At 40.8% G+C, this 27,865-nt stretch overlaps 1 protein-coding gene and 1 long non-coding RNA gene across 3 annotated transcripts in view; one reads left to right on the top strand and one right to left on the bottom strand.

The window, feature by feature from the left end:
• The window catches only part of LOC119485903 (striatin-like), a 51,593-nt gene that overhangs the window by 17,398 nt on the left and 6,330 nt on the right, over positions 1-27,865 (top strand). The window contains exons 2-10 of one of the 2 annotated variants that reach the window (XM_037765739.1): positions 10,813-10,916; positions 12,554-12,627; positions 14,424-14,508; positions 17,694-17,864; positions 17,975-18,110; positions 19,215-19,377; positions 24,211-24,324; positions 26,430-26,573; positions 26,715-26,851. In XM_037765739.1, coding sequence (XP_037621667.1) covers positions 10,813-10,916; positions 12,554-12,627; positions 14,424-14,508; positions 17,694-17,864; positions 17,975-18,110; positions 19,215-19,377; positions 24,211-24,324; positions 26,430-26,573; positions 26,715-26,851 — 1,128 coding nt within the window. The remainder of the gene's footprint in view (positions 1-10,812; positions 10,917-12,553; positions 12,628-14,423; positions 14,509-17,693; positions 17,865-17,974; positions 18,111-19,214; positions 19,378-24,210; positions 24,325-26,429; positions 26,574-26,714; positions 26,852-27,865) is intronic. The other variant, XM_037765740.1, reaches the window with a different exon arrangement.
• On the bottom strand, positions 450-22,682 carry LOC119485970. Its single transcript, XR_005206411.1, has 3 exons — positions 22,515-22,682; positions 14,128-14,137; positions 450-464 (listed from the first exon to the last, which is right to left on the bottom strand). It is a non-coding gene; the product is annotated as an uncharacterized LOC119485970 (long non-coding RNA).

The raw sequence follows: 27,865 nt of genomic DNA, 5'->3' as shown, positions 1-27,865 counted from the left end.
CACACGTTTGTTAACCGGTGGGTACATTTCTTCACCGTGACATCCCTATTCTAACCTTAACTATTCAAGGTCAATGCCTAACCTTAACTATTCAAGCTCAATGCCTAACCCTAACTATTCAAGGTCAATGCCTAACCTTAACTATTCCAGGTAAATGCCTAACCTTAACCATCTCGCGAGAGTTTCACAATTTGCATGTTACCTTCTAGACCCGACCATCAGACAGTCAGCACATCCAAGCATGCACACATAACTGTGTAGTTATTGCAATGTAATTTATTTTCACTCCTTCAGTGTGTTTTCATGCACTCAACGAGCACCTGATGAATCCCATACTGCAATCATATATATGGTTGTTTAATGCTGCGAACAACTACTGTCAGACCGACACATGCAGAGTTTTGACCCTGCGTTCTCGTCTCCATGCACCCTTTAAACAGCCAAAGTTGTGTCAGAAACCTCCACTCTGCCCGGTTGCTATGGTGACCCAGCATCTGTATAGATTAAGGGGAGTTTTGTTGCCATGGTGCAGTGATGTGATGTATGTTGAATTCCCAGCGAATAAAGAACATGATGGTTTAGAGTTTAGAGATGAATAATTCTGATCTCTGTTGCAGACGCTTTTCGTCTACTGGTTACTTTTTGGCCTCCTACAAAAAAAGAAAATGTTGACCTTTATTGATCACTGGCAACTCCTACCTAACCCTGCCTTGGTGAAATCATACCTTGGATATGACAGCTTTTCCCTGAGAGCAAAGATCCAGCTCTCTGAAGACTCAGACAGAGTTTATCAGACAGACCATCACCCCTCCGTCACCCCTCTCTCTCTCAGCAGCTTATCCTCCCCTTCACCCTCCACCCTCTCATCTCTCCGTCTCTTCATCTCCTCCTCTCCGGCTCCTTGGAAGATTAATCCCCTCACTGCTCCAGATTTAAGCGGCGGGAAATCCCCCTCCCACAGGACTCTTCTTTGTGTCCCAAAATATTGCTGCATCGTTAATACGGTGTCAGCGAGGGGTTATAGTTATCCAGCATATTATGTGTCTTTTGGGGTGGGGCGTCGTGGATATTATGGAAGGTGGTTAAATGAGGTTACAGAGGCTCGGATGACTGTATTATGACAAGGGAAAAGAAAACTCTATGGCCTTGTTGTTTGATATACAGCATAGACTATTTTTACATGTTTTAGCCAACTAACTGCAGCTCATCGCTGCTTCCCAATTTCCAAATCTCAGTCTTTAGATTGATTTCATTCTTTCCAGGCAGCTTTTTGTTTCCACTTATTTCTATGAAAGTCAACTTGCAGAGACTCTGGTCTGTCAGAGCAATTCCAAGTAAAAACAGAAGTTATTTGAGACAAGTCCACGTCAAGGATCGAGGATCACCTGGTGGGTGATGGAGGACGAACGAAATCAATTCATGTAAGAATCAAGATTCTTATCTTCTAAAGGCGTTTTCATATTGGGTATGATTGATTCGTATCGTGCCCGAGTATGATTGCCTGCCCTCTCCACTCCCCCCGCCACTCAGCTTTCACATTAGAAAAGTTGTTCCGTACCAGAGATCTCTTGCGTCATTATCCACGTGTATTTGTTTATGTTGAGATCAGCTGTTCTAGTGGCGGAGCATCGTAAAACACTTCATTCAAACTTGACAGAGACAAAATAAAACTCACAAAAAACGTCATCGTTAGTCTTTCCAACTATCACCACCTCTGGTTTGGTTGGAATAAACTCTTATTTCACAGAGTTTGATGTGAAAATATGCCGACTCTACACATTATTTCCCCCGCTGTCTCTCTTTCCTTCCGCCCGCTGAGCAGCTGAGCGATTCTCGTTCTTCGGAGGCAGACCATTTATTACCAAAATAAAATAACAAACACCCCCCCATCGTCTGCCTTCCAGCTTTATGGCGCATGTCGTGCACATATACAGATTTCGGAGGAGACCGGTGGCGTTGAAAAAAGCCTCCCCTTTCAACTACACGCTGACTGCTAACGTTACTCCCGTTAAATAGCGGCCCACTTCCGTGTTTCGGTGCAGTTGGCTTTCACACCTGATGCGAACCGTACCCGAGTACACACGATCCGTACTCAAGACCACCTTTTCAAGTGGACTTGAGTACGGATCGACAAAACGTGCCCCAGTACAGTACGGAGCGTTCACACTAATCAAACAAACTGGACTTTGGGGTCAAGTGTACACGGATCCGGGTACCTGATGTCAAAGAACCCTAAGATTCTGAATCGACTCACAACTTCCAAAAGTAAATTTTTTAAAACGTGTTTTTTCTACAAAAGAACCTAGATATCGCTGCTGATGGACAGTAATCCTACACACCAAGTCAAAGTTGTGTCAAGGATCATTGTGTGATTTGTTGAAACATCAATTGTTACTTCTAAAGTCTGACTGAAGACACCAGTACATCAACCAAACACCACATCAGCCCAGCTGTCAGCAGGAACACTTCAAACACAAACTACTAAAATCATTTTGATAACTAGAAAGATTCAGAGAGTTGAGATTAGTTTGTGTTGATTAGTTGTGTGTGATGAGCTGCTCAGCTGTGTGTCCTCCCACGCTGCCTGTCCAGCAGGACGGAGGTGTTGCTTGTTTCTCTCAGATGGAAGATGTCTTCTGCAGCAGCTCCTCGGGGGGCTTTGGTGTGTGGGAATGCACAGTAGTGGATATTGATTTTATACAGAAATGAAATCAGTTTTAGTAGTTTGTCATCCCACAAGTTTGTAGAGAAGTTATAGTTTTCATCCACTCAAAAGGAGACGTTTAAGAACACCAGTGTGCTGCCCACTGTTTAAGTGAGGTTTGTAAACAAACCCGATTGGTCTATCTCACTGTCGATCAACACATCAATAGCTCTGATCAGTATGAGCAAAATGAGCTGCCGTGCTTGCTTGTAACTCCTCACTGTGTGTTATTATGGCAATCCAATTGAAAGTTTGTCCCGTTCTACTCGATGGTGTTAGAGACTGTAAAGAACTCACTGAATAGTTGCCTGTTATTTATTAGTTATGATGCTTTTTTAAATAATTAACATTCTAGTAGTTGACCCTTGACCCCTGTGAAGTCAGAAATTTTAGGGTGCTTTCACACCTAACCTGTTTGGTTCGGTTAAAATGAACTTCGGCCCATTTGACCGGTTGGTACGGTTCATTTGGGCCGGTGTGAAAGCTGTCAATCGTACCCTGGAACGAACCAAACAACCGAACCGCTTCCAAGTGGACTCTGGTGCGGTTCGTTTGTGGTGTGAAAGCAAACGAACCAACCACTGTATTTTATGATAGCAGATATGTGATTTTAGCATGATTTCCAAAGATAAACTACTAATAAATCCATCTGCTGAAATGAAGATCTGTTCAGGAAGAGATCTGTATTTAAAGCCATGTGTATATAAGCACGTCAGCGCGGGTATTTTCTCTAATTAATTGGTCAAAAGCTGTTAAAACTGCTGCACTTGTATCCGACTCCGTGTACTTTGTCGGTTCATTAAGTCCATTAAAAAGTGTGTGACAGCGATCTTGTTAACAGAGCCCGATAGTCCATTTAATTTGTTTTTTTTTATAATAATTATATTTTATTAATTTAGGATATTTAAATATTTTTCCCACAATCCAATTCCAGTTTCTTTATGTTATCAAGAATTAAAAGTGAAAGTGTATACATTATTATGCTATTATCATTATATCAGTGGCATAAAATGGTTTTAAAATGACAATAATACCGTTTATCTCAATTATTTCTAAGACAATGTATCATCCAACAAAAGTAGTTATCGTGACCGACCTGAATCCTGGTTATGCTGAAAAAGAAATGATGCAGTACATCTATATTTGAAGCTAATGAGAGACTTTGAGAGGCTGATAAATGGGAGTATAGGTCAAACGCTGACTGTACCACGCCAGCTATATTGTAGTTCAGAGCTGCTGTGTTGTCTTCCTGTCAGTGGGGTGTTTCCTGTATTGAGGACAGCTGAAAGCTGACACAATTTAATCTTCCTGAGGCCTGTAATCCCTGTTGTCTTAAAGAAGACAAAGTAAGACTCTGTAGTCCGACACATCCTCTCTGTGAGCAGACGGCAGCTCAGTGAAGAAGAGCTGAGAGCAAACATGATTATCAGGATGAACTGTTCACTTTCTGTACCTTCAAACCAAATGTTTGAAGTCCACATAAGAAAAATGTAATGGCATCCTTTCCTTAAAGCAGCTATATTCAATATTTTTTACGATAACAATGTATGAAATGACAACGTGACTCAGCTTTACAGAGCTTTATAGTGAGTTTCAGGTCAATGTTTATTTGGCCAACCCACAACTTTACTGTTGTGGTTCACTCTCACCGCTCTCATAGCGTCCTTTTAAGAGAAAAAGCTGTAAATAGCCACTGTACACCACCTGCTCAGCAGCAAACAGCAGACAGACACAGTAAGAGACTAGCTGGTGAACATAGTGGAGCATTTAGCAGCTAAAGAGACAGATATTTCCCTCAGGAGTTGGTAGAGACCAAAAACAGAGCTAAAAGAGAGAGAATATTGGACTTCAGCTTATTCTAATCAGGCGCCAACCTCCGGGTTTAAAAAGTGAAGCCAATGAGGAAGTGCCTTAAACTTGCATTCTTTCTAACAGCCAGCAGGGGGCGACTCCTCTGGTTGCAAAAAGACGTCTGATTGTATAGCAGTCAATGAGAAAATGACCCTACTTCTCATTTGATTTATTACCTCAGTAAACATTGTAAACATGAGTTTATGGTCTCAATCGCTAGTTTCAAGTCTTCTTCAATACAGCATGATGTTCATTTAGTAAATTATGGTCCCATTTAGAGTCAAATAGACCATAAAGCAGGGTATGCTTGGGTGACGTCACGGTGACTACGTCCACCTACAGTCTCTAGTTCCTATGCTTCCCGGTGGCTAAAACACACAATGAATACTGCTTTAACAAGGCAACACAAGCACACAAACTACTCATAATGATTTAAGGACAAAAGAACTGTTAACCAGCTCACAGTGTTATATCATCAAGTGTCTACAGCTTCACACACTGAAATAACAACCAGTACAAAGTGTAACTGGACATACTGGTGAAACTTTGAACAAGTTCCATCATGTCATCACAGAAATAGATTCATTTCACTTCTACTGAAACTCCTTATTAGAAGTTTCCTTCTTATTAGAGTGCAGCTTTTATGAATCAAAGCAGCCCATTTGCATTTCTGCTCCCTCTGTGATCTGATGTGGAGCACTGACTAAAAAAGAAGAAAAGGCTGATGGGAATTTTTAACAAGTGGGTTACCCAGTTTGTCCTGCATTTAGAGTGAAGGCACCTCTGAGGGGTTGCCCTCCCTGCTAGATGGTTCCTCATCTGAAATTGAGCCGTCTCAAACTTGTCTACCTGCTTTTAAACCACGATAAAGTTGGAATATGTATTTATGTTTTGAGCCACTGAAACAAAAATGTTTGTTCAATTCATTTGTTGTTCCAAACTCTGTCTGGTAGTTCTGACGTTGGTTTTGAATGAATAGAAGATGAAGAATGGGTGGTTGGCGTAAATGATGATCAAGTAGATAATATGAGGCGCCATCTGGTTCAATCTTTGGTGTTATTATACTGTTATTATACTAAGGGACCTCTTTGAAAATGGCCATGCCAGTTTTTGCTCACCAAAATTTAGCGTAATTTTGGAGCATTATTTAACCTCCTTCCCAACAAGCTAGTATTACATAGTTATATATATATATATATATATATATATATATATATATATATAATGCCTGCTCTGAGTTCCCTCTCTGATGGGATTTCATATCCTGGGATTTCGATGTGTGAACGCAGAGAACATGAGGGAATTAGTTTACAGCAGAATGTACTTTCCAACCTGTTTAACAGATTCACTGCATCAGAGGCGTTTTAGCCTAACGGCTGAGTGGAAACGGCTGAATGACTAAACCAGAGAAGAAGAGCAGTTTGAGGTCATCTAAGTGCTTCAATGGAAAGTCTTATAATTGTACAGAGTTGTCACAGTGTGACCTCTGCTATCGATTAGTCTTCCTGCCTCCACATTCGGCTCTGTTCTCTGTAAAGCGATTTACTGGCTGCTGCTAAAACATGACGTTCAGATGCTTCAGTAAAATCTATAATTATGAGAAAAGACGCCTCCGATGTGCTGCAGATGCCCTCCTACACAAAAGCTTCTTAAATATCACCCATCCCACCGAGTTCACCGCCATCACAGGACGATGTAGTCACTGCAAGAGTTTAAACTCTTTACATCTGTAACGTGTTCAAGAGCTAGACTGTAAAAGAGCTCAATGGACTTAAACTCAATGAACTTTTTTATTTTGTATTTTAAGAACGTCTTGCTCCTGGTGGACTTACTGTAACACCAGCAGAGCTCATAAACCAATCAGAGGTGAGAAGATGTTTTTCATTTCATAGACCCGTTTTTGTCTTTTTTAGGGGGGTACAGGGGGTCTTTAGGGAGAGATAGCAGGTCAACAGTATGTGTCACATAGAAGTGGTGTACATCATCTGAAAGCTGGGAACTTGGAGAATAATGATGCAGCATAGCACTGTGTGTCAAGTTCTTCTAGTCATTAATCATAAATAAAAAAAATTAAAATTAATTAATTAATTGTAATAAATTGTGAAAGTGTAAAATGGTTTATGATAGAAGTATATTATGGTCATTCTCGTGCTCTATTATGTCTCATAAGTTGCTGCAGCAATTTTACACAGATTTGGTGCTAAATTTAATAATTTTTTACCACTTGAGAATTGATGAAAACGATCAATAATCCCTCCAAAATACCACATTAAGACACCAAGACCCTGAGGAAGACCATAGAAAAAAGTCATGCTGTGATTTGGTTTCAAAACTTTTGACAGTTGGAGATTTCTGCAAGAATTGCATTTTTCGGCGATTGGATGGCGAGCACTTCTGTTCTGGAAACTGCTCAGAAACTGCCTTATTGTTAATCTACCTAGGAAAACCATCCATCCTCTGAACGCTCTAGGTCTCTGGCTTGTGGTTGTAAAGTTTCATGATGCTGTGATTATCCTAGAGGTCACCACAGGTCAGGGAGGTCAAGTTTTAAAAAATGGTTTCACTACAATGAAATAGCTACTATGGGGACTAACATCATCACACATGAATACAATTGGGCTCATTGGATCCACAAGAGCCTCAGCTTTACACTGATACCCAATTTATGTAATTCCAAGACTGTTTATGGACCCCAGCATGTAGAAATATTCAAACACATCATTTTTAGAATATGCAAAAATAACACATTTATATTCCATGCAAAAAATGTCATGTGATTATCATAAAGAGGGCATAAACTTGTGTGTTATTTTTCATGTTTTGGCTCATTAAAGTCAGATTATTTAAACTTTATATCATCATCAACTGTTTTCCAGCATCTACGAGCTGCGCTGTTAAAAATCAAATCCAGAACACAAACCATAATAAACCTTGTGAAATGGGTGATGAGATTTAATCATTTCTTGCATTAAAGAGCAGTTAGCTCTTATATATCAGATGTCGGATTGTTGGATGTCGTGAACACAACAGCAGTTGTCCGAAAGCATTATTATTGATAATGTGATCAAACAGCATTGATATTCACAACAGTCATACCGGCAGAGATCCGTCACAGAGTCACAATAAAAACTGCACCAACAGGAGCAAGAAGAAGACCAGAATGCAATGCAGCAACAATACATTTGTGTTTGTATTTTAGGTCCCAAAAAGGTTTGATCTCTGTGACACTATGATTATTTTCAGCTTTGCGTGATCAAGAACTGAAAACTGTTTCCAAACTGAGCGCTCGTCTCATTTCCAGAATAAAGTTTACCGTCATCATCTCTGTGAAATTCAAATGCAGTCGCCTCGAGTGTGGAGCGACCCAGTTATAACGTGTGTTTGACATGAATGAAGGGCTGAGTGTCCTACTTCCTCCTCAGTGTGTGTGTGTGTGTGTTGGTGTGTGTGTGTGTGTGTGGAGGGGGGTTTAGTTTGCAAACATGCAGTCCAGTCAGTTAGCTCGTAAAACGGCCTGAAGTGACGCTCATAAAACAGAGCAGCAGCCTGCAGCGTCCGTTCTGCTCAGATCAAAACAATGAATCACAATTTAATGTGTTCACTAACTGGTCCTCCGTTTTCTGGAATATTGCGAGAACTGAAACTAGAGATAAAACAATATGCAGATGAATCGATCAGCAACTATTTATTATCAAATTAATTGTTTTAATTTTGTCTAATAGATCGGGGGATCTATCAGAACCGGTATTTGTTGGTTCGGACGGGTGTATGAGCTATAACTATTACTGTGACTTGGCAAATTTAAAAGTACATCAGCGCTCAGCGCTAAATCCAGCTTGTATTGCATTAGTGACAAGCAATTTGACAACGTGATTAACATAATATTATGTTTGTTTATAAATAGACTAACAGAGCCACTAGTGTCCGACAGACCGTTCGCAATTTACTGCGTAGCCGAGGCACTATTTGACTCATTGGCGTTTACAGTCCAAAATGGCGGCAGTGCTACCGCAGCGCAATATAGCGGCCATTGTCAAAAAAGCATTAGAGTTTCACCTCTATACCTCTAAACTCTCTGTTTCTTCTATTTATTTAGTGTTTATTGGTGGTTGGCAAACCAGCTTAGAGGTGCATTACCTTCACCAAGTGGACTGGAGTTGCTACACTCTCATTCACGGGTTCTCAGTCTCATTATGTTCCAGTCGGGAGCGGCTGCTCAGTGAAGTGAGACACTTATTGGTAAAAATCAGTAAACCTGTCCGGGCCGGTGTTGTGGCTTAATATCAAACCAGTTTGAGATTTTTTACACCGACCCAACCCTACTTGCACTCACCTCTGTTTCAGTCTTAGCAGGTAGCGTACTCACTGATAGCTTGTGTTTGCACTGGGATCAGTTCTCTGCAGCTTTTAAGAAGCAGCATTGTTTTGGATTAGTTTTGTTTTGAACCAAAGTAGCAAGTAGCTAAAATCATAGAGCCGACTGATTCAGTGTTAGTAGAATAAAAAACAACTTAAATAGTTAATTGCATGTTGAATACTCTGCAGTATTTTAGATGAAAGAGTCAGGTGACGAGAGGTAAACACTCGCAGCTTTCCTGCCAGCTGGAACTGTTTCTTATGAACTCTCATATAACAGCTGACCTGGATGTTAAAGCGACCGTACACACAAACAGCTCTCAGTGTGAGGAGGAGGAGAAGGCAGTAAAAGGGTTGAACCTCTGGGGTGCAGAGGGGTTTGGGGGGGGGGGGGGGGGGTTCAGGGTGTGACGTCAGCGCTGATGTGTCATGTATCCTGTTGGGTAACAGCTGGGTCCCTGCACACAGAGCCTGCAGCTCCCAAGCAAACAGTAAACTCACGGTCAAGGACAAACGCATTATTATTTATTGTTAAACTGTCATTTCATTGTTTAAGACCACAAAACATCTAAGCTACTTTATGTGTCTGATTTATGACTCTGACCAAACGGAACTAACGCCTGGACAGTTTTACAGCTCAGGGTTTCTGAGTTTTCCGTCTCCTCTCACATTATTTGACCTTGACTCCAAGTCGGTCACATGTCGTCTGTTCCCACGCTGCTTGCTGAGTCGCTGCCTCACGTCCAACCCACGTCTGAGAGGAGACGTTAAGACGGATCAGACGCAGAGACGCGACGTGTTAGTCAGTCACAAGTTACCTCTCAGTCCCTGTCCCATTTCCCAGGGGGCTTTGGGACCGTTGGATACCTGATGACCTGACAGAAGAGAAAGCCTTCTTCTTTTTTTGTTCTTTTAAAAGATTTTGCAGAGAAATTGAAATATGTAATATACGTAAACATTTCCATTGGTGCATGAGGAAAATACATTTTAAAAAGAAAGGAAAAGGAAAAATACACATGTGCACAGATACACACAAATGTACTTGCTTATGTAGAACACATACTACTAATAAACATAACCTATAATAAAAGAAAACATTAATTATAATGTAAATACATACAATCAATCACACATAAAAAAATAATTTAAAATGTTTTTTAAAAATATAAGAATTAATACAGAAAGCGTCTCATGAAAAGCTGCCAAGACCATCTGACTCCACACAATGAAATGGACGTTGTGATATTGCAAATGAAGAAGAGGAGTGATTGGAGGAAGGGACTGAGGATCGGGCTGTGCGAGGGCTTTGTGGATGTTGGGAGTTATTTTAGCCTTCGTGGTCCTTCACACCTCTACCCCTCAGAGAAATCACAAACCATTTTCTAAATCCACTAAACCTCCGCCACTGCTTCCCCTATTCAAACCTCTGTGGGCCTGCGGTGCAGCTGAGCACCAAATTAGAGATAAACGAAATCAGAATTAGACTCGATAAAACTTTAACGATCTCTGTGGGGGGGTTGGATCGCCACAGCGCAGAGACGAAGATCAGAGAAAATAAAAGCACATCAAGGCAAATAATTACAGCAACAAAAAAATATTCAGACTCCGCTCTGTTGATTCAGTGATTTTATTTTAGTTTCTCATCATCATCATCATGTTTAATGGAGATTAGATGTTTTTATCGACTCCCCCTGAGGTTTGGTTTAATCTCATCCGCACCGTCTGTTAGTCTTTCTTTTGTGTTTTTTAAGCCTCGTGTAATTAACTGCACTTTGGTGTTTAATAGAAACACACAGTAGGGATCCAATCTTCGTGATAAATGAGAATAAAGTTAAAATGTGGTTTCCACTGTTCTCTCTGTAGTCCAGCATCATCATCCAGTGTTTCCTCTGCTCCTACAGGCTCAGATCGCCTTCCTGCAGGGGGAGCGGCGAGGTCAGGAGAACCTGAAGAAAGACCTGGTGAGACGGATCAAGATGCTGGAGTACGCCCTCAAACAGGAGAGGTGAGTACACACACACACACATGCACTAATAAAACCGACGGTAAATCTAACCTTTAACCCTACAACCATAAATATAATCTTGGTTTTTGTTTCACAATTTTAATCTTTTTGATCCCTGCAAAATGCAGAAAGAGAATCAGATATTTTCTTTCAGATTCTTTGTTGCTTTTTAATTGAAACTTGTTCGTAGGATCAGTTCATTGTTTTGTGTTTCAAATGTTTTTATTGTGAAGCATCATTTTGCAAGATAAGAACACTCTTCAAAAAATAATAATTAAATAAATAATAAAAATGAAAAGAAAAGAAAAAATAGAATGTGTATATCTATAAATACAGTGTATATATATATATATACATATATATATATAAAAACAAATACGTAAATAATAAAAAAGAAAAGAAAATTAAAATATATATATTAAAATAAATGAAAACAATAATAATTATAATAAAAAAACACAAAACGGTGATAATAATAATAAAAATAATCACAATAATAATAATAATTAGGTCTGTCAATTGATTCAAATAGTTAATTGTGATTAATCTTTGAAATTGACCATGCCAGTTTTTCCTCGCCAAAAGTTAGCGTAAGTTTGGAGCGTTGTTTAGACTCCTTCCCGACAAGCTAGTATGACATGGTTGCTACCAATGGATTCCTCAGGTTTGAGGTCTGAGATCGCTACAACCTAAAAATGTCAAGTTGCGTTAATGCATTAAAGAAATTAGTGGCGTTAAAACTAATTTTCATTAACGCGTTAACTTTGACAGCCCTAATATGATGGATAATGTAATTACTTGTATAACTTCACTTTCAAAATGTTCTTGCCTACATATCTCAAAGAAGTTCATTGTTTTGTTGACAAGAAGAGAAATGTATTGAGAATACTGCTGGCAAATATCAGTTACGAACTCTAACCTCAATAATCTCATGAGGAATTTAACAGAATTAAAGTGACTGATTGACAAATAGGATCAGTGTGAAATTGATCCGTCCACCTCAAAGAGCAGCTTATCCTCTAATGGAATTATTAGTAATAAATCACATAATCTGGTGACGGATTTCACACAGTTTGGTTTTTCTGAGTGGCTGATTGGCAGGTCTGGATGCTGTTTACTGAAGGGAAGAGGGGGGCTGTGGGAAAACTATAACAGACTTCATTTAGGACACAACGGGACACTTTAACTCTCTTGGTTTAGTGTCAGCATCTCTTTAAAGGACCAGACTGGTGCTTTTTATTAGTTTATCAATTTCAAATCTTTTTAAAGATTTATTTCCTTTCTGTGAGCTGATGGTTTCAGTTTATTTCTATCATAAATCAACTTGCAGAGACTTGAATCTTTGAACATTTTGTCAACTTTAAGTCAGTCACTGTAAGAAACTTAAACTTTTAAGTCTCTGCAAATTGACTCATGGTGAAGTGCAATAAAGTAATGAGATATCTAAACTATTTGTACAGTATGTACACAGTGAGCCACCACATGTCACATAGTCTGTGGATTATTGTATTTTATTGGACAATTTATTCAAAAAGACATAATGTAACAATACATTTATTGTGGAAATAAAGAATAACGATGTAATAAAAGCCAGTTAGGGCACTCAGACATTGTGATAACCAATTTGTCACCCTCAGGGCGAAATACCACAAGCTGAAATATGGAACCGAACTGATCCAGGGGGAGATCATACCTCCAAATTATGATTCAGGTAAGACGAACCTCTCTCTCCTCTCTGTTGTTGATATTCTGCTGAGATGTTTTTGCAGCTTTCTGTCTGGTGATTGTAGCTGTTGCGGTCAGACCTGCCTGCTGTTCTAAAGATGGTCACTGCATCAGATTAGGAGATTATAGAAACATACATTCTTGCTGTGGCTCGGCTGAGAGACAGAACAGACTACGAGCCGGTCCCTGAACAATAGTAGCCCGATGTCATCGGGAAGGAGGTGCTATAGGGACCGACTTCTGGGAACGACAATAGATAGTAGGTCTGCCCCATGAAAGTCCAATCATCCGTCCCCTCAGTCAACTTGAAATTGTTCAAGAACGCACTCCGGTGGTCGAAAATAAGTATTACAACAACAAACACTTCGAAAAATGAGCCTTAAGAAAAAAAACATTCACATGTCCTCACACAGATGGAAAAAAGTAACTTAGAATTTTTTTTTTTTTTTTACCTGTTTCACAGATAGAACGAAAAGGCCCTTTGAAAGATTATCCTGACAAAACATTTTTTCACCTGTTCTTAAGTCATAAAGACCGGAGAGAAAACCATTTAGATCAGACTTAGAAAATGGATCACTTTTTTTTCTTGCTTGCCTTTCAGGGCTTCCATATCGAAATGAATAAAAAAGAAAGAATAGTCGAATCTTCGTATTGAACAGCCAAATCAGAGAAACTGGAGCCAAGACAAACATGGTGGGGCCACGCCATGTAGGATCCCCACCTGCGGGGTTATAGGTCTGGTGCATTGTGATCTAGACTGCAGGTGAATGCAGAGACTTTGGTCAGCCGTCGGAGAGTCTGGAGCCGTCGGTGAGCGTCCGTCAGACTAGTTTTTCCGGTGTGTCCCGCACTATCAGCTCCAGTCTGCCCGTGACGGAGTTTTTTCGGCCAATTCAGCATGTTGATTCAGCGTCGGCGTCCGTTGGTGAGAGAAATCACTCTGATTGGCGGTTCCGCTTAAATACAGACTACCGCCATCTGCTGGTGTGGAGAGTTATTACATCTCACGCAGGCGCAGAACGTACGAGGTAGTTGGTCGTCGGCTGTCGTCTTTGCGGTGTGTTCGAGTGCAACTTTTTGGCTAAGACAAAGGCGATTTGAGGCGATGCAACATTGTTTTTTCCCCACAGAACGAGAGGGTCAACTCTACAAAGGGCTGACCCGAATGCTTTGGAGCTTGAATACAGTATATATCAGACTGTAATAATGTATAAATTCCAAAATAGCCTATGAAATAAGGAATAATCACACAACAAAAACTGGTATTCGGGACAGCCCTACCTCTACATGACTACATGTCGCTGTTCGACAGAACAATCTCAACTCAAGGTCTCCTTACTAGCTTGTACTGGCGCTTTCAGCTGTTTCAAACAGTCTTCAATCTTGTAATTTTGCTGAACACTTTTAGACCAAAGACCATCCTCTCTCATCTCCTCACATCCCTCTGAGTTCTGTGTTGAAAGAAGCCAGTTGAGGTGGTTCAGACCAGGATGCCTCTTGGACGCCTCCCTGTGGACGTATTCTGGTCACGTCTAATGGCGAGAAAAAAGCCTGTGTCAGACCAGAAACACACTGCGGGGGATTATTTATCCCATCTGGGGACACGACAAGATCCCCCAGGAGGAGCTGGAGGATGTGGCTGGGGAGAAGGACGTCTGGATGAATGAATGGATAGAGACATGTTGATACATAATTCTCTCTCTCTCTCTCTCTTTCTCTCTCTCTCTCTCTCTCTCTCTCTCTCTCTCTCTCTCTCTCTCTCTCTCTCTCTCTCTCTCACAGATGAGGGGAATGACAGTGAGGCTCCCAGTCCTCCAAACAGCAGCCATCAGCTCAGCTGGAAACAAGGACGCCAGCTGCTCAGACAGTGAGTTTACACACACATGAACACACACACTAATTTAGACTTTCACAGTGTCATGGGACAGCTGACTGTGTGTGTGTGTGTGTGTGTTTGTGTGTCTTAGGACAAAAAGCAGAAAGCAGCAGAGTCAATCTTCTTAATGGAGATTAACACTTTTAATGGGAATCAAACACACTAATCCAGTTGGAGCTGACAGTGGTGGAAGAAGTATTGAGACCGTTTACCTAAGTAAAAGTACTAATATCACACTGTGAAAATACTCCATTACGAGTAAAAGGCCTGCATTCAAAACCTTACTATAGTTGGTAACAATAATAGAAAATAACGTTAACGAAAATAAATTTTAACGCCACTTATTTCTTAAACGCTTTAAGGCAGCTTGTGATTTTTTAGGTTGTAGCGGGCTCAGTTTCAAGGCTCGAGTGATCGCGGGCAATCCCAACCAACTTGTCTCTCAGAGGCTGTAGCAGGTTCAGTTGTAGAGCTAGCGAGTGAAGTTACAGATATCATACGAAACTGGAAAACCTAAGGAATCCATTGGTACCAAACATGTCAGACTAGCTTGTCGCTCCAAACTTACGCTAAATTTTGGCGAGGAAAAACTGGCACTGGCCATTTTCAAAGAGGTCCCTTGACCTCTGACCTCAAGATATGTGAATGAAAATGGGTTCTATGGGTACCCACGAGTCTCCCCTTTACACACATGCCCACTTTATGATAATCACATGCAGTTTGGGGCAAGTCATAGTCAAGTCAGCACACTGACACACTGACAGCTGTTGTTGCCTGTTGGGCTGCAGTTTGCCATGTTATGATTTGAGCATATTTTTTATGTTAAATGTAGTACCTGTGAGGGTTTCTAGACAATATTTGTTATTGTTTTGTGTTGTTAATTGATATCCAATAATAAATATATACACATATTTGCATAAAGCAGCATATTTTCCCACTCCCATGTTGATAAGAGTATTAAATACTTGACAAATCTCCCTTTAAGGTACATTCTGGACGGATAAAAAATTTGTGATTAATTGGCAAATAATCGTGATTAAATATTTTAATCGATTGACAGCCCTAAAATAAACACCGACATGTGTATTTTGGATGTTTTCTTTCCACTAGTCTGAAACGAGACATGTTAAGGAAGCAAAATAGCCCAAAATCTCAAAATTGACCAGTGAAAGAAAAAACAATGTTTTTGTCTGAAAGAAATAGAAGACTGAGAGCTTTTATTTGTGATTGTGTGGTGTTTTTTTGTCTTTATTTTGACTGTGTGTGTGTGTGTGTGTGTGTGTGTGTGTGTGTGTGTGGTGACAGTGAATGGGGGATTGTGTGGATGCGTTGAAGCCTCCTGCGATCGGAGAGGCTGGTACAGAGAGAGGGAGGCCGACCTTCCTCCCTCTCTCTCTCTCTGTGAACAAACACACTAGATGCTATTCAGAATTAAACCTCCGTCCACTGAGGATAGATCCTCTCGATAAAACGCTGCTCTCAGGTCAGACGGGTCCTGCTTTTCTTGGTGTCCCAGGGTGAAGGTACAGTACAGAGATTAGTTTGAACATATTCTGAGTAGCTTCTTTTAGGCCTGTTGCTCAATTCTGATTGGACATTGCAAGTTAAACGGTAAACTTTACTTCTTTGCTCAAGTATTTTATGAGTATATGACATTTGTGAGCTTGCATTATTCTTAAACAAAACTCCAAATCAGCCCGAAAAGTCTTGAATTTGTCTTGTGAGACTAAACAAATCTGTTTGTCTTATCAAATAATGTGCACATGCTAACATTTTTAACAGACATGATGATATTATAAACTCATTGGAATGAAAGAAATATTTCAGTTCAACGAAACCAGCATCTTACTTATTATCAGTTGAGAAAAACTGGCATGAAAAACCAACTTTCAGTGCAGATGTTCTGTGTTTTTGTTCTCTATGTGCATCTTCAAACTGAACTGAACTGTACCAGATTACAGGGAGGACAGACAGAGTATCTAAGTTCCTAAACTTGGTGGCATTGCCCTTTAAGGACGCTGCTCCATTGATATAATTGTGGTGTTGTGTAGCTCAGCGGGTACAGCAAGGCACCAACGCTGCAGGAAGAAGAGACTGAAAAACAGAATAAAAAGGGGCGTTCAGGGTAAAAAGGGACGTTTATAAAAGTCTCTGGTGAAGTCAGAGAAGGTCAATGGATTCTATTTACTGTATTTATGACTTATAGTATGTGTGCACTGCAAATACCAGTCTTAATCTCAATCTCACAGTATATGCTGCTCTGCCTGATGGGATATTTCTCACTTTTTGTCACTTATGTCTTTGTCAAGTGACGTTTTGTCACTTCCTGTGTGGAGATTTTCCATCGCTGGTCATTTTAATTTGGACAAATTGGATGAATCTGCATCTTCTATATCAGTGGGGATGACACTCTGCAGGAAGGAAAGAAACAGCTGGATTTGTACATAAAATCTCATCAACATAAGTTTGTTTTTAGTTTTCCCTCACAAGCTTTTCCTCATTTATTGACTCATACAAATTAGATCCCGGGGATGCAGCGAGCCGATACCGATGTCGGATACGGACTCAAATAGCTGGATCGGACATCAGTGACAATGGGGCCAATCTATTCAATTCAATTCTATCTTTACATCTGATTACACGTGAATGTACTATGCATGCCGGTAGAACGCATCGCTGAGGGAGCTAACAACGAACATGTCAGCCGTTTGGAATTGGATACTTGAGTTAGAATACCTTTTTTGACATGGTTGGTACCAGTGGATACCAGTACCTTCACTCTAGCTTTAAAACTGAGCCCGCTACAACTTACTTTAAAAAATTAAAGTTAAAAAAATTAGTAACGTTAAAACCAATTTGCGTTAACGCATTATTATCGCCTTAACTTTGACAGGCCTAATTCGTGGACATGAAGCCAGCAGATGACCAGAGCTCATTTCACATTCATTATACCTCTATTATTCCAACAGTATTAAAAATATAAAGCTTTTATCCACCTCTCAGCTGCATGATGCCCGACAAATTGTCTTATTATTATTATTATTATTATTATTATTATTATTATTATTATTATGACCAGCTTATCCTAAGAGAGTAATACAGAGATGATTAACCTTCTATTGTTTCCTCTCCTGAGCCTCCTCTAACCTGTCTCTTATCTCTGTCTCCGCTCTCAGATACCTGCAGGAGGTCGGATACACCGACACCATCCTGGATGTGAAGTCTCAGAGAGTGAGAGCGCTGCTCGGTTTGACCGGAGACTCAGGAGAGAAACCTTTAGAGAAGAACGCCGAACCGATGGTCAACGGCACCGAACCGTCCTCCCTGAAGGACAGCGGCATGGTCAGGTATGAAATGACACTGTGTTTATATTACTCTGACAGAAAAACGCAGAGTTTCATCGTCTCATTGCTTTTTACCACCAGACTCACCTCTTCTCTTTACTCTCTCCTTCAAGTAAACCCGACATGTCCGACTCGGCCACCGTGTTGGAGGCCTTTAAGTTCATAGAGAGCGCTGCAGCAGAGTTCAGCGACGAGGACGAAGAGGAAGACAGCGAAGGAAGGGACAAGACCATCTTGGACATTGCTACAGTAAGACAATTGCCTAATTTATACTTCTGCGGAAAAGCTTGCGCAGAGCCACAGAGATGGTTTACGGAGCACGCAGTGAGATTTAAAAATTGCGGGTCCAAAGCAAAAAGAAATGACATGCTACGCGTAATCCGGCATTGTACTATGTATGTCTGCCGTGCGCAATCGTTGCCTGCACAGAACGTATAGGTACACAGCTGCAGGAGTATAAACAAGGCATAACTGTGCTGTGTATTGATAACTCTACAGCGCTGTCCGTGGTGCTGAAGTAGCAGCGTTTTGGATCTATAATATTCTCTGAACAGTATAGCTAGGGCGGGGGTATTAAAAAATGCAGAACAAAAGAGTCATTCGTGGGGCGGTTTGTTAGTCGAGGGTGAACAAGCGACGAACCGTTCCATCCCCCCTGTTAACATTAACAGATCACCTACTGTAAAATGTAAATCCAGTTTTATTGTCACACATTGTACATAGCACAGCACAGAGTGAAATTTAGCCACTGCATTTAATCCATCCTAGTATATTAGGAGCAATGGGCAGCTACTATACAGCGCCCAGGGAGCCGTTATAGGGAGTTGGTGTCTTGCTCAAGGGCGCCTCGGCAGTGCCCAGGAGGCAAATTGGCAGTCCACGCTCCGTACTTGCTCCATGCGGGGAATCGGCATCCCAAGCCTGGTCCCCACAGACTCTGAGATGTAGTGGAGTAGAAGTATAAAGTAGCAGAGAATGGAAATACTCAAGTAAAGCACAAGTACTGCAAATTTGTATTTCAGTACAATACTTGAGTAAATGTACTTAGTTACATTCCACCCCTGTTGATATATAAAGTGAAAGAGACGGACAAAGTTGCAGCCCAGAACTCGCCTGCCCTGTGCAGTCGTAAAAGTAATGCATTGTTATTGTCACAGTTATGATTATTTATTCAAACATAAGATATAGTGGTTTTATGGCTCCCCATCATTCCTCCAAATGAAAACTAACTCACATTCCTCAAACTGATTCAAGCTGCAGAAGTGGTAACCTGTTTTTCATTTCCTGTCTGATGTCGTCAACAATAAGAGCCAGATTTTCAAAAGTCTTCCTCACTTTTGTAACTTTTAACAGATGGTGAGGAAGAAAAAGTCGTCTACCCCTTCCTCCACAACCTCTGACCTCAGCGACGACCCCGACACAGAGGAGGCTCTGAAGGGTTTCGATTTCCTGGCGAGTCCGGACGAGCTGGATGGATCACCGGAGTCCAGGAGTGGAGAGGACAGCGGCGAGTGGGGTGAGACAAGGGGACGCTTAAAACATTTAGATGAGGGGTTTTCAATCACGTGTGTGAAGGTTTTTAAACCGAACGCCTTCAGTGATTGGTTTAATTAAATCCAGGGGACATTTAAACATGATTAACTGAATTTGACTGTTTTTTTTTTTATTAAACGCATTATTATAACAATGTCGCAATAACAAAAGACGGAGTTTAGTGACGTCGTGAAATAGCGTGGGATCATGGGAGTTGTTGTCTTCACCACCATTGTCATCATTGCAGTCAGCTTCTCCCAGTTAGGATCCCTTCAGTGTTCATCGTTCAGGAGTTTTTTGCGGCAGAGGTCTCCTCCTCTCCAAAACAAACACACCAACCAATTAAAACCAGTAAAAACACTGAATAAAGCAGTTTCACGTTAAAAATCAGTGTTTCTCCGACGCTGTTCGGCTTACACAGGACGTCCCGGAGGGGCTACGAGCAGAGCTGCCGCTAACGTTTGCTCAGCTTGTTTCTCTGATAACTTGATATCCAGACGTCTGATGACTAAAATCCTTCATCTGGTTAAAATATATAGTTAAATACCAAGTGTATCATGAAAATATGGTTTAAAACTGGATAAAAAAAAGTAAATTTTTATGACCGCTTCTAACTGAAAACCATAACGCTGACGCATGGGCAAAGGGGATATGACATCATTGACAGGCGACCAAATGAAACGCACCGTGACCTTGCTGAAAATTACAGATTTCTCTGGGTTTGAAAAGTGTTGGAAACATTTGGGACAATGCAAGTACACAACTCTGGCCTTAACACTAACGTTTACCACTGAGGTGTCGCGGACCTCGCAGTAAAGACAGCTCAACTTTGGAGCGATATTTAACCCTTTCCCAGTAAGATAGCTTAACATGTTTGGTATCAACGGATTCATCACAGTCTCAAGATAGAAACCCACCTTCAAAAGACAGTAAAGTTAATGCCAGGCAGATGATCCACCATCATTTTCAGAGGGTTAAAAGGAGACCAAGTAACCCAAGAACTGAGGAGGAGAATAATTCCAATTTTAAGATCATGGTGATCAATGAGACAGGCAGAGTCTAATTTAAATATAACCTATGGTTCTATTTGTCACTTTTAGATGGTTAAATCATGTTAGAAATAGGCCAGAAGGATGCAGTTTGATTTTTAAAATATATAATCAAGGTCAGTGTGGTAGCTGTATTATAAGCAGGTTAAGAGGCTATGTCAATCCTGTATGCACAAAAATAACGCTGTTTAAGAACTTCCCGACGGCGCGCTTTGCGAGTGCACCAAAAATAGGGTGTGTGGGCACCAGCTCAAATCTTGCCTAGGGCACCAAATTGGTCGGGGCCGGCACTGACACCACTCAACAAAATATATAACATATTGTTTTTAGACATTTTAATGCAGAAATGTTACATATTATATCTTTAAATACACACTCAGGTCTTCTATTCCAGAGCTGACTTCAATGCAATGATAAAAAAGCACAATATTGAGTGTATACAGCTGATAGAAAAACATGGTAAACCACCAGTATGAACCTGAAATCTCCTGAGATGGAATAGAATCGTTAAACTTTGTATCGACATATAAATCTACATGAATATCCTGCCAGTCGTCTGTAGAATTAAAACGCAAACCTCTTAGTTCAAAAGAGATGGGTTGGTGAGTGGCAGCACAAGGCCGCTCCTGCACCGACGCATTTCCTGTCTATTTATATAAAACTCTCTTTACAAAATAAAGTTCCCATCTGGCGACCCGGCAGCCCCCGCACTTTACACAAAATCCCCCTTTTTCTACTGTTTCTTAGCAACACATTCAGTGTCATTCGGCCAACGACAAAAAGCATCCCCACGCAGTTTGTGACTCAACACTTCACCGTCCAGATAGTTGTAAAGGAGTGCTGACTCAGTGCAGCAGGTCTCACCACACATACCCAGCGTTAAAGCCCCGAGAGGAGAAATCTTTATAGATTTCCTCTGTATCTTTTTATTTTGAGCTGTAAAAACAATCCTCTGGTATTGCTGCTGTTCGGTGTTTTTCCCTCCACAGACAGCCAGCTGAACACACAGTTAAAAACCGTCTGTGTTTGGCTGCGTGCCGCCGCGTTATGAAACACATTGTCATTTCTGACTCTGAAGGCTTTTCTTCTTGAACCCACGCCACCTCCACAACCCAAACACATCACTCGCCCCGGGCTACCACGACGGATGATGAGACCCATTCTTTGTCTCAGCTCGCAGTTATCATGTCATTCCTGCAGCCTCCCCCTCAGTGATTTCTGCATATTTCTCATCTTTGGATCTGCTCATGTGCTCTCCGACCATCTGCAGGCCGAGTTTATTTTTATCACCATTTCAGCTGTCAGGAGAAGTTGAAGGGAAATCCTTTCAGTGAAGTGACAGCAGCAAAATCTGTATCTCCAATTTTTTTATTTTCATAACACTTTGACAGAGATGAGTACGTCTACTTTTTGAGTCTCCACAATGAGGAGTTGTTCAGTCCTTGTCAGACCAGTTCTACATCTGCCTAGTTATGGCACGTTCACATCAAGAGCGATGTGTCAATGTGAAGAGGCGTATAGATGCACAATGCAAACACGCAAAATTTGCGTCATTCGTGCGTGACGCTGGGTCGTGAAAGCCTATCAGCATTGAGATTCTCCTCCTGTCGTCACTGACGTCCTGATGTAGTTGAATCAGAGATGGAGGACAAACTTATTGTGGCCATTCGAAGGCACTCAGAGCTACAATAGTACCTCATATTTGTACAGAGACCGGACGAAACTCGGTGTATAAATGTATGTGTATAAAGCACAAACTGTCTATTGTATAGACAACAACGTTGCTGCCATATTTATGCCTAGATGACTTTATCTGGAGTGTTGATGGAGCAGCTGCACAGCCTGGCACTAATCGATCCAAACTCCATTCAGAAAACAAGCAATTCAAAAGTTGTTTTGCTAGTTCTTCCAGGAATCTTTATAGGAAATGACCAGGACATTATTGGAAAAATAATAAGCCTTACTGTTAAGAATCTAAATAGTCACTTGCATTAACTGTAACTACTGGAAAACAAAAGAAGTCCTAAAGGTATGACACAGTTTCCCTGTCTTATACGTGTTTATTGTTAACATAAAATAGATTCAGAAAGTGACAGCATGTTTATTTATATGGCAAATGTTGAAATTCTATACTCCATTCAAATCGCCACTGACAGGCAGTTGCTGTTTACCGTGACGACGCTGCCACCTTGTGGTTTCCCGGGGTGCCCTCGCAATATATGCGTACATGAACAAGTTGCAGTATTTTTTCCATCATGTTATATAGCCTCCAGAATAATATCAATGTTTTAAAAATGCCCGTTGTTCCCCTTTAATGACATTATGTGTCTTTGTTGTGTTTCACTACTTTAACTTCTGTAAAGGAGTTGATTTGTGGATTTTTACGGCTCTGCGGTCTCAGGAACGTCCTCCATGAGCGACAAGATCATTTTGGTGACATTTTGTTTTCTTCACTGTTTAAGTTTAGTCTAGTTGTTAAGTTTTGTGACTTCTTTATGAGAAAGTGTTGCTTTGTCTTAACATCTCACTTCCAGAGCTGCAGAGCAACAACAGACGATTCATTTGGATTCCAGCTTTTATTTTTCACTGTATTTGTTTGTTGAATCTCACCCTGTTTTGTCTTGTGTTCATTTTCAGCGTATTTGTTTTTATATTTGTTTGTTTGACACGAGAAGAGACTTTGAGCCTGTTGTGTTCATGTTCCTCTTGTTTCTCTTTGTTGTTCATGTTTGGAGCCTCGGCAGAGTCTAAAATGAATCATGAAGAACTCTTTATAAGTGTTCTTTAGCAGTGTTTCACATTGTTCATTATATGGTATTTCTTCACTAATACAATAGTCCACAATACTCACACTTATTTTAGACAGGCTGGAAGTTACAGGAAATTTATATTGGGTCTTATTTTTGTAGTTTTGGCATCAGTTCAGCTGCAGAGGGATTGAGGTTAAAGTTTTCTATTTGGGAATAAAAATGAAGGTGAGCATTGAAGTTTTTACTGAAGTCAGGACATGGTTAGCCTAGCTTAGCATAAAGACTGGCAGTAAGGGGAAACAGCTAGCCTGGCTGGATTCAACATGCTGAATCGGCCAAAAAAACTCAGACACGGGCAGACCAGAACAGACGGTGCAGGACACACCGAAAAAACTAGGCCGACAGACGCTCACTGACAGCACACCGTCGGCTTGGTGTGTCAGGGCCTTAAAGCTCACTTTGGACTCATTTTGGACAGAACCAGACTCGCTGTTTCTCTCTGCTTACAGTCTTTATGTTATGCTAAGCTTAGCTTACAATGTCCTGACTCCAGCTCAATACTTAACACATACATAGCATTGATATTGATTTCATCTTCCTCCTGGAAAGAAAAGTGAATATGTTTAAGTATTTATTTAATGCAATATTGGGCTACTTTTGTCTATATTTGTATTTCCCACTTCCAAACCATTTAGATTTAGATGGCATGTGTTTGCAATGCCTCTCGGGCTTGTAAAGTTGAGCTACGTGGAGTTAGTAAGTTATCAAAACTGAAAGAAATTATGGCCAAAACTACAAAAGACCCAGAAACAGGTTGTAAAAAGGAGAAGATTTCACTCTAAATATCCTCCTCTCCTCATCCCGTCCGCCTCAGTGGGTTTGTCAAAGTAAAGTTGGATATGTACTGTAGTGCATCCAGACGCTTATAACAGGTTTCTACCCCACCTTCCTCCTCCTCCTCCTCCTCCTCCTCCGCCTCCTCCTCCGCCTCCTCCTCCTCCTCCTGCTGGCCTGTAGAGAAGGAAGATCAGTCTCCTCTGGGTGAACTGGCCTGGGACGTGGACCAGGGACTGATAGCCCAGCTCAAGGAGCAGTACAGGAAGGAACGCAAGGGCAAGAAGGGGGTAAAGAGTAAGTCCTGAACCAGGCCTGCAGTTCATCCTCTCTCCTCATCCTGTTTTTACTTAACGTCCTCTAACTCTCTTTGTTTTTCTGTTTCCTCTCCTCTCAGTCTGTCGGGGCTTAACTGGTCTGCCGACAAATATTTTAATCAGCATTTTATTCGAAGTGTTCATCAGTATCTAGAAAGCCAAACTATTAAGCTCACATTTAGTCACATTATTGCTGATTAAATATATTTTAAAGTAAGTCAAATTGGCTTGTGCAGTCAGTTAATGTTAGATCTTTTACTGACTGACAGACCCGACAATCTGTTGGGTTTTTTTAGCAGCAAAAATTCACTCGCTAACTTTTTAAGTATAAAAAAAAATTGTCCTAGTTTCATTTTCTGTTTGGCTAATTCATGATATTAGCATTGATCGACGCAATCTGGATCAAACCCTGCAACATCGGAAGCGAAGGCTCCACCTGATGAAAAGCTTGTCAACATGATAATCTATTTGTGATAAACATTTTACTGACTCAAAAGATATTTCATCTATCCATCCTTTTGAGGACCAGTGAAGTTCGCTGGCTGAAGCATTATGCCGGGTCCATAAACAACAATGAGTAGTTCAATGTTTGTTTGTGAATTAGTTATTAAATGGAGCTGGTTTCCAAACTTTCACCACTTGACCAGAGGGCAACTCTGCGGTCTGAAAAGTGAAGCCAATGCTGAAGTGCCTTAAACCTGCATTCTTTCTAACAGCCAGCAGGGGGCGACTCCTCTGGTTGCAAAAAGAAGTCTGATTGTATAGAAGTCTATGAGAAAATGACTCTACTTCTCACTTGATACCTCAATGAGTTTATGGTCTCAATCACTAGATTCACAGAATGGAGTCTGTAAGAGACTCAGCTGCAGGAGCTCAATTTAAATATACCAGCCCATATATTCTACCTCACCAACCCTGTAACCCTTTAATCTCACCTTAATCACCCACCTGAGCTAAAAGTCTGTCTCTGATTTCACTCTGCTTTGTCTCAGTGTCTCTAACGTGGACGTCACTCTCTTCTCCCCTCGTCTGTGTCTTCTGCCTTCTTTGTTTTGTCTCCTTTGAGAAAAGCTCTGGTCTTGGTTACATTTTTGCTCCTTTTTCATTTTCTTCACGTTCTTTATATTTTTTCTACCTTCATGTAGATTTCCTGCACTTTTTCCCAAAAGTCCCAAAGGAATGCACCGACTTTAAACAATCATATTTATGTTGCCGATATCAAATACAAGTCTGATCTTTTACTCTGATTCTTAGTGAGGCGACACACAAACAAGTCTGAACATGATTGACAGCTGTCATGTTGATTAACGTTAGGAACATTAGCAGCTAAAACCATAATATCACTCTATAGTTCACATGTTGGCAGTAATGTTAGCTGACCAAACGAAGGTCCCTCCATGAATCGAAGGCCCGGTCGATGTTGATACTAGTATTAACTTTTCCAGCTTCAGCCTCCCGACCGTGGTCAGAAGACAAAGGGGAGACACCGTAGTTTTGATCTCCTGGCAATAAAAAACAATTAAAACTTGTTTATACGTGTAAAAACGTACATACAGTCCCTTTAAATGGATTATGCTGTTGCCATAATGACACAGACAGTCGTGCAGTTTTCTGACATTGATGAATTATGATAATATCCAGTAACGATATCAGTTCATCTCTTCATATTCCTGTTTGTTTCTTCTTGTCTTTGTGTTGATGAATTCTGCAGTTCACCAAACAGCAGCTGGTACATTTCATCTGTTTCTTCTCATTATTATTATTTCTGTGTTTCTCTGGTTTTATTTGCTTCATCTTCTCTGTTTGATCCTCTGCAGAGCTGCTGCTGCATCATCTTCTGCTCTATTTCCATCCTTTATGCTGATTTAATTCTCTTTCTTGTGACAATATGAACTCTTGAGACTTATTTTGCCTTCATTGTGCTAATGTTTGTTTTCATCTTCCTCTCCTTTTCTTTACATTGTTTCTCTGCCTGTTCCTGACTCCATGTTTCTGTTTCCTCCTCTGATTTTTGTCTCCCATCGTCTCCTCCTTCTCTTAACTGCTGTCCCTCCCTTCCTCCTCCTTCTCCTCCTCCTCCTCCAGGACCAAACCGGTCTCGGCTCCAGGACATGCTGGCTAACCTGCGGGAAGCTGAGGATCTATCCCCCATGCAGCCGCCCGTGACGCCTCCCTCCCGTCCCAGTGTACCCAGACTCAATGAGCAGGAAGTGGGACGCCCCGAAGACGGTAAACTGCCCCCCTCTCAATTCACTAGTCCGCTAACCAACTTATGTTTTCTGCACCAATTTTACAACATTAATTAGTTATTAGTAATATCGTTCATAAAGAAGGTCTTTCTTAACCCAGCTGCCTGTTTTGTCACCGTAGAAGCGATGACTTTCCTGCCATCGTCTGGGAAGTCGTTCATACTGGGCAGAGTGGACGAGGCGGTTTCTAACGAGCTGGGGCTGGGAGAACTGGCCGGACTGACGGTCGCTAACGAGGCTGACAGCCTGGCGTACGACGTGAGTAAAACAAATGAGGCAGAAAGCACTGAAAATTCTTGAGCAGCCAGACTGTTTCAGAACCAAACTGCACCCTTCAGGCCTCCTCCTCAAAAAACAAATAAAAAATAGTAGGGCCGTCAATCGATTAATATATTTAATCGCGATTAATATATTTAATCGCGATTAATCGCATGATTGTTTTTTATCTGTTCAAAATGTATCTTAAAGGGAGATTTGTCAGGTATTTAATACTCTTATCAACATGTGAATGGACAAATATGCTGCTTTATGCAAATATATGTATATATTTATTATTGGAAATCAATTAACAACACAAAAAAATTTCAAATATTGTCCAGAAACCCTCACAGGTACTGCATTTAGCATAAAAAATATGCTCAAATCATAACATGGCAACAGGCAACAACAGCTGTCAGTGTGTCAGTGTGCTGACTTGACTATGACTTGCTCCAAACTGCATGTGATTATCATAAAGTGGGCATGTCTGTAAAGGGGAGACTCGTGGGTACCCATAGAACCCATTTTCATTCACATATCTTGAGGTCAGAGGTCATAGGACCCCTTTGAAAATGGCAATACATGCATATCTTCTTGTATCAAATTAGGGATATCATGTTATTATTGCATTAACTTTGACAGTCCTGATAAAAATATAACATTTTTGCTTTGATTTTAGTTTTTGGGTGAAACTTTCCTAATTTTTCCACCTAAGTCACACAATGGGATTGCAGCAAAGAACCAGCACCTCAAAATGGGTTCTCTTTAAATTCTTTCTGACCAGTTTTTGTCTCCACAGACAGAAAAATTAAGAAATTACAGCCTAAAAGTGAAATCCAAACTTTCTCCCAAACAGTGATATGTGAGGGTTCCTTTCAGAGAAAACTAGACCAGACATGTTTTGTCTCTCATGTGTCTTCAGTATAAAATCTTACAATCCAGTCGTGTTGACACACAGTTTGTTGACATTTCTGATTTCCTCTCACTGCTTCAGTATCCATCAGTATGCAGAGT

The sequence above is a fragment of the Sebastes umbrosus genome, chromosome 3, assembly GCF_015220745.1.
Source record: "Sebastes umbrosus isolate fSebUmb1 chromosome 3, fSebUmb1.pri, whole genome shotgun sequence".
Lineage (NCBI taxonomy): Eukaryota > Metazoa > Chordata > Actinopteri > Perciformes > Sebastidae > Sebastes > Sebastes umbrosus.
Note: the sequence above shows the minus strand (reverse complement) of the source record. Positions and strands in the feature narration are given on the sequence as shown.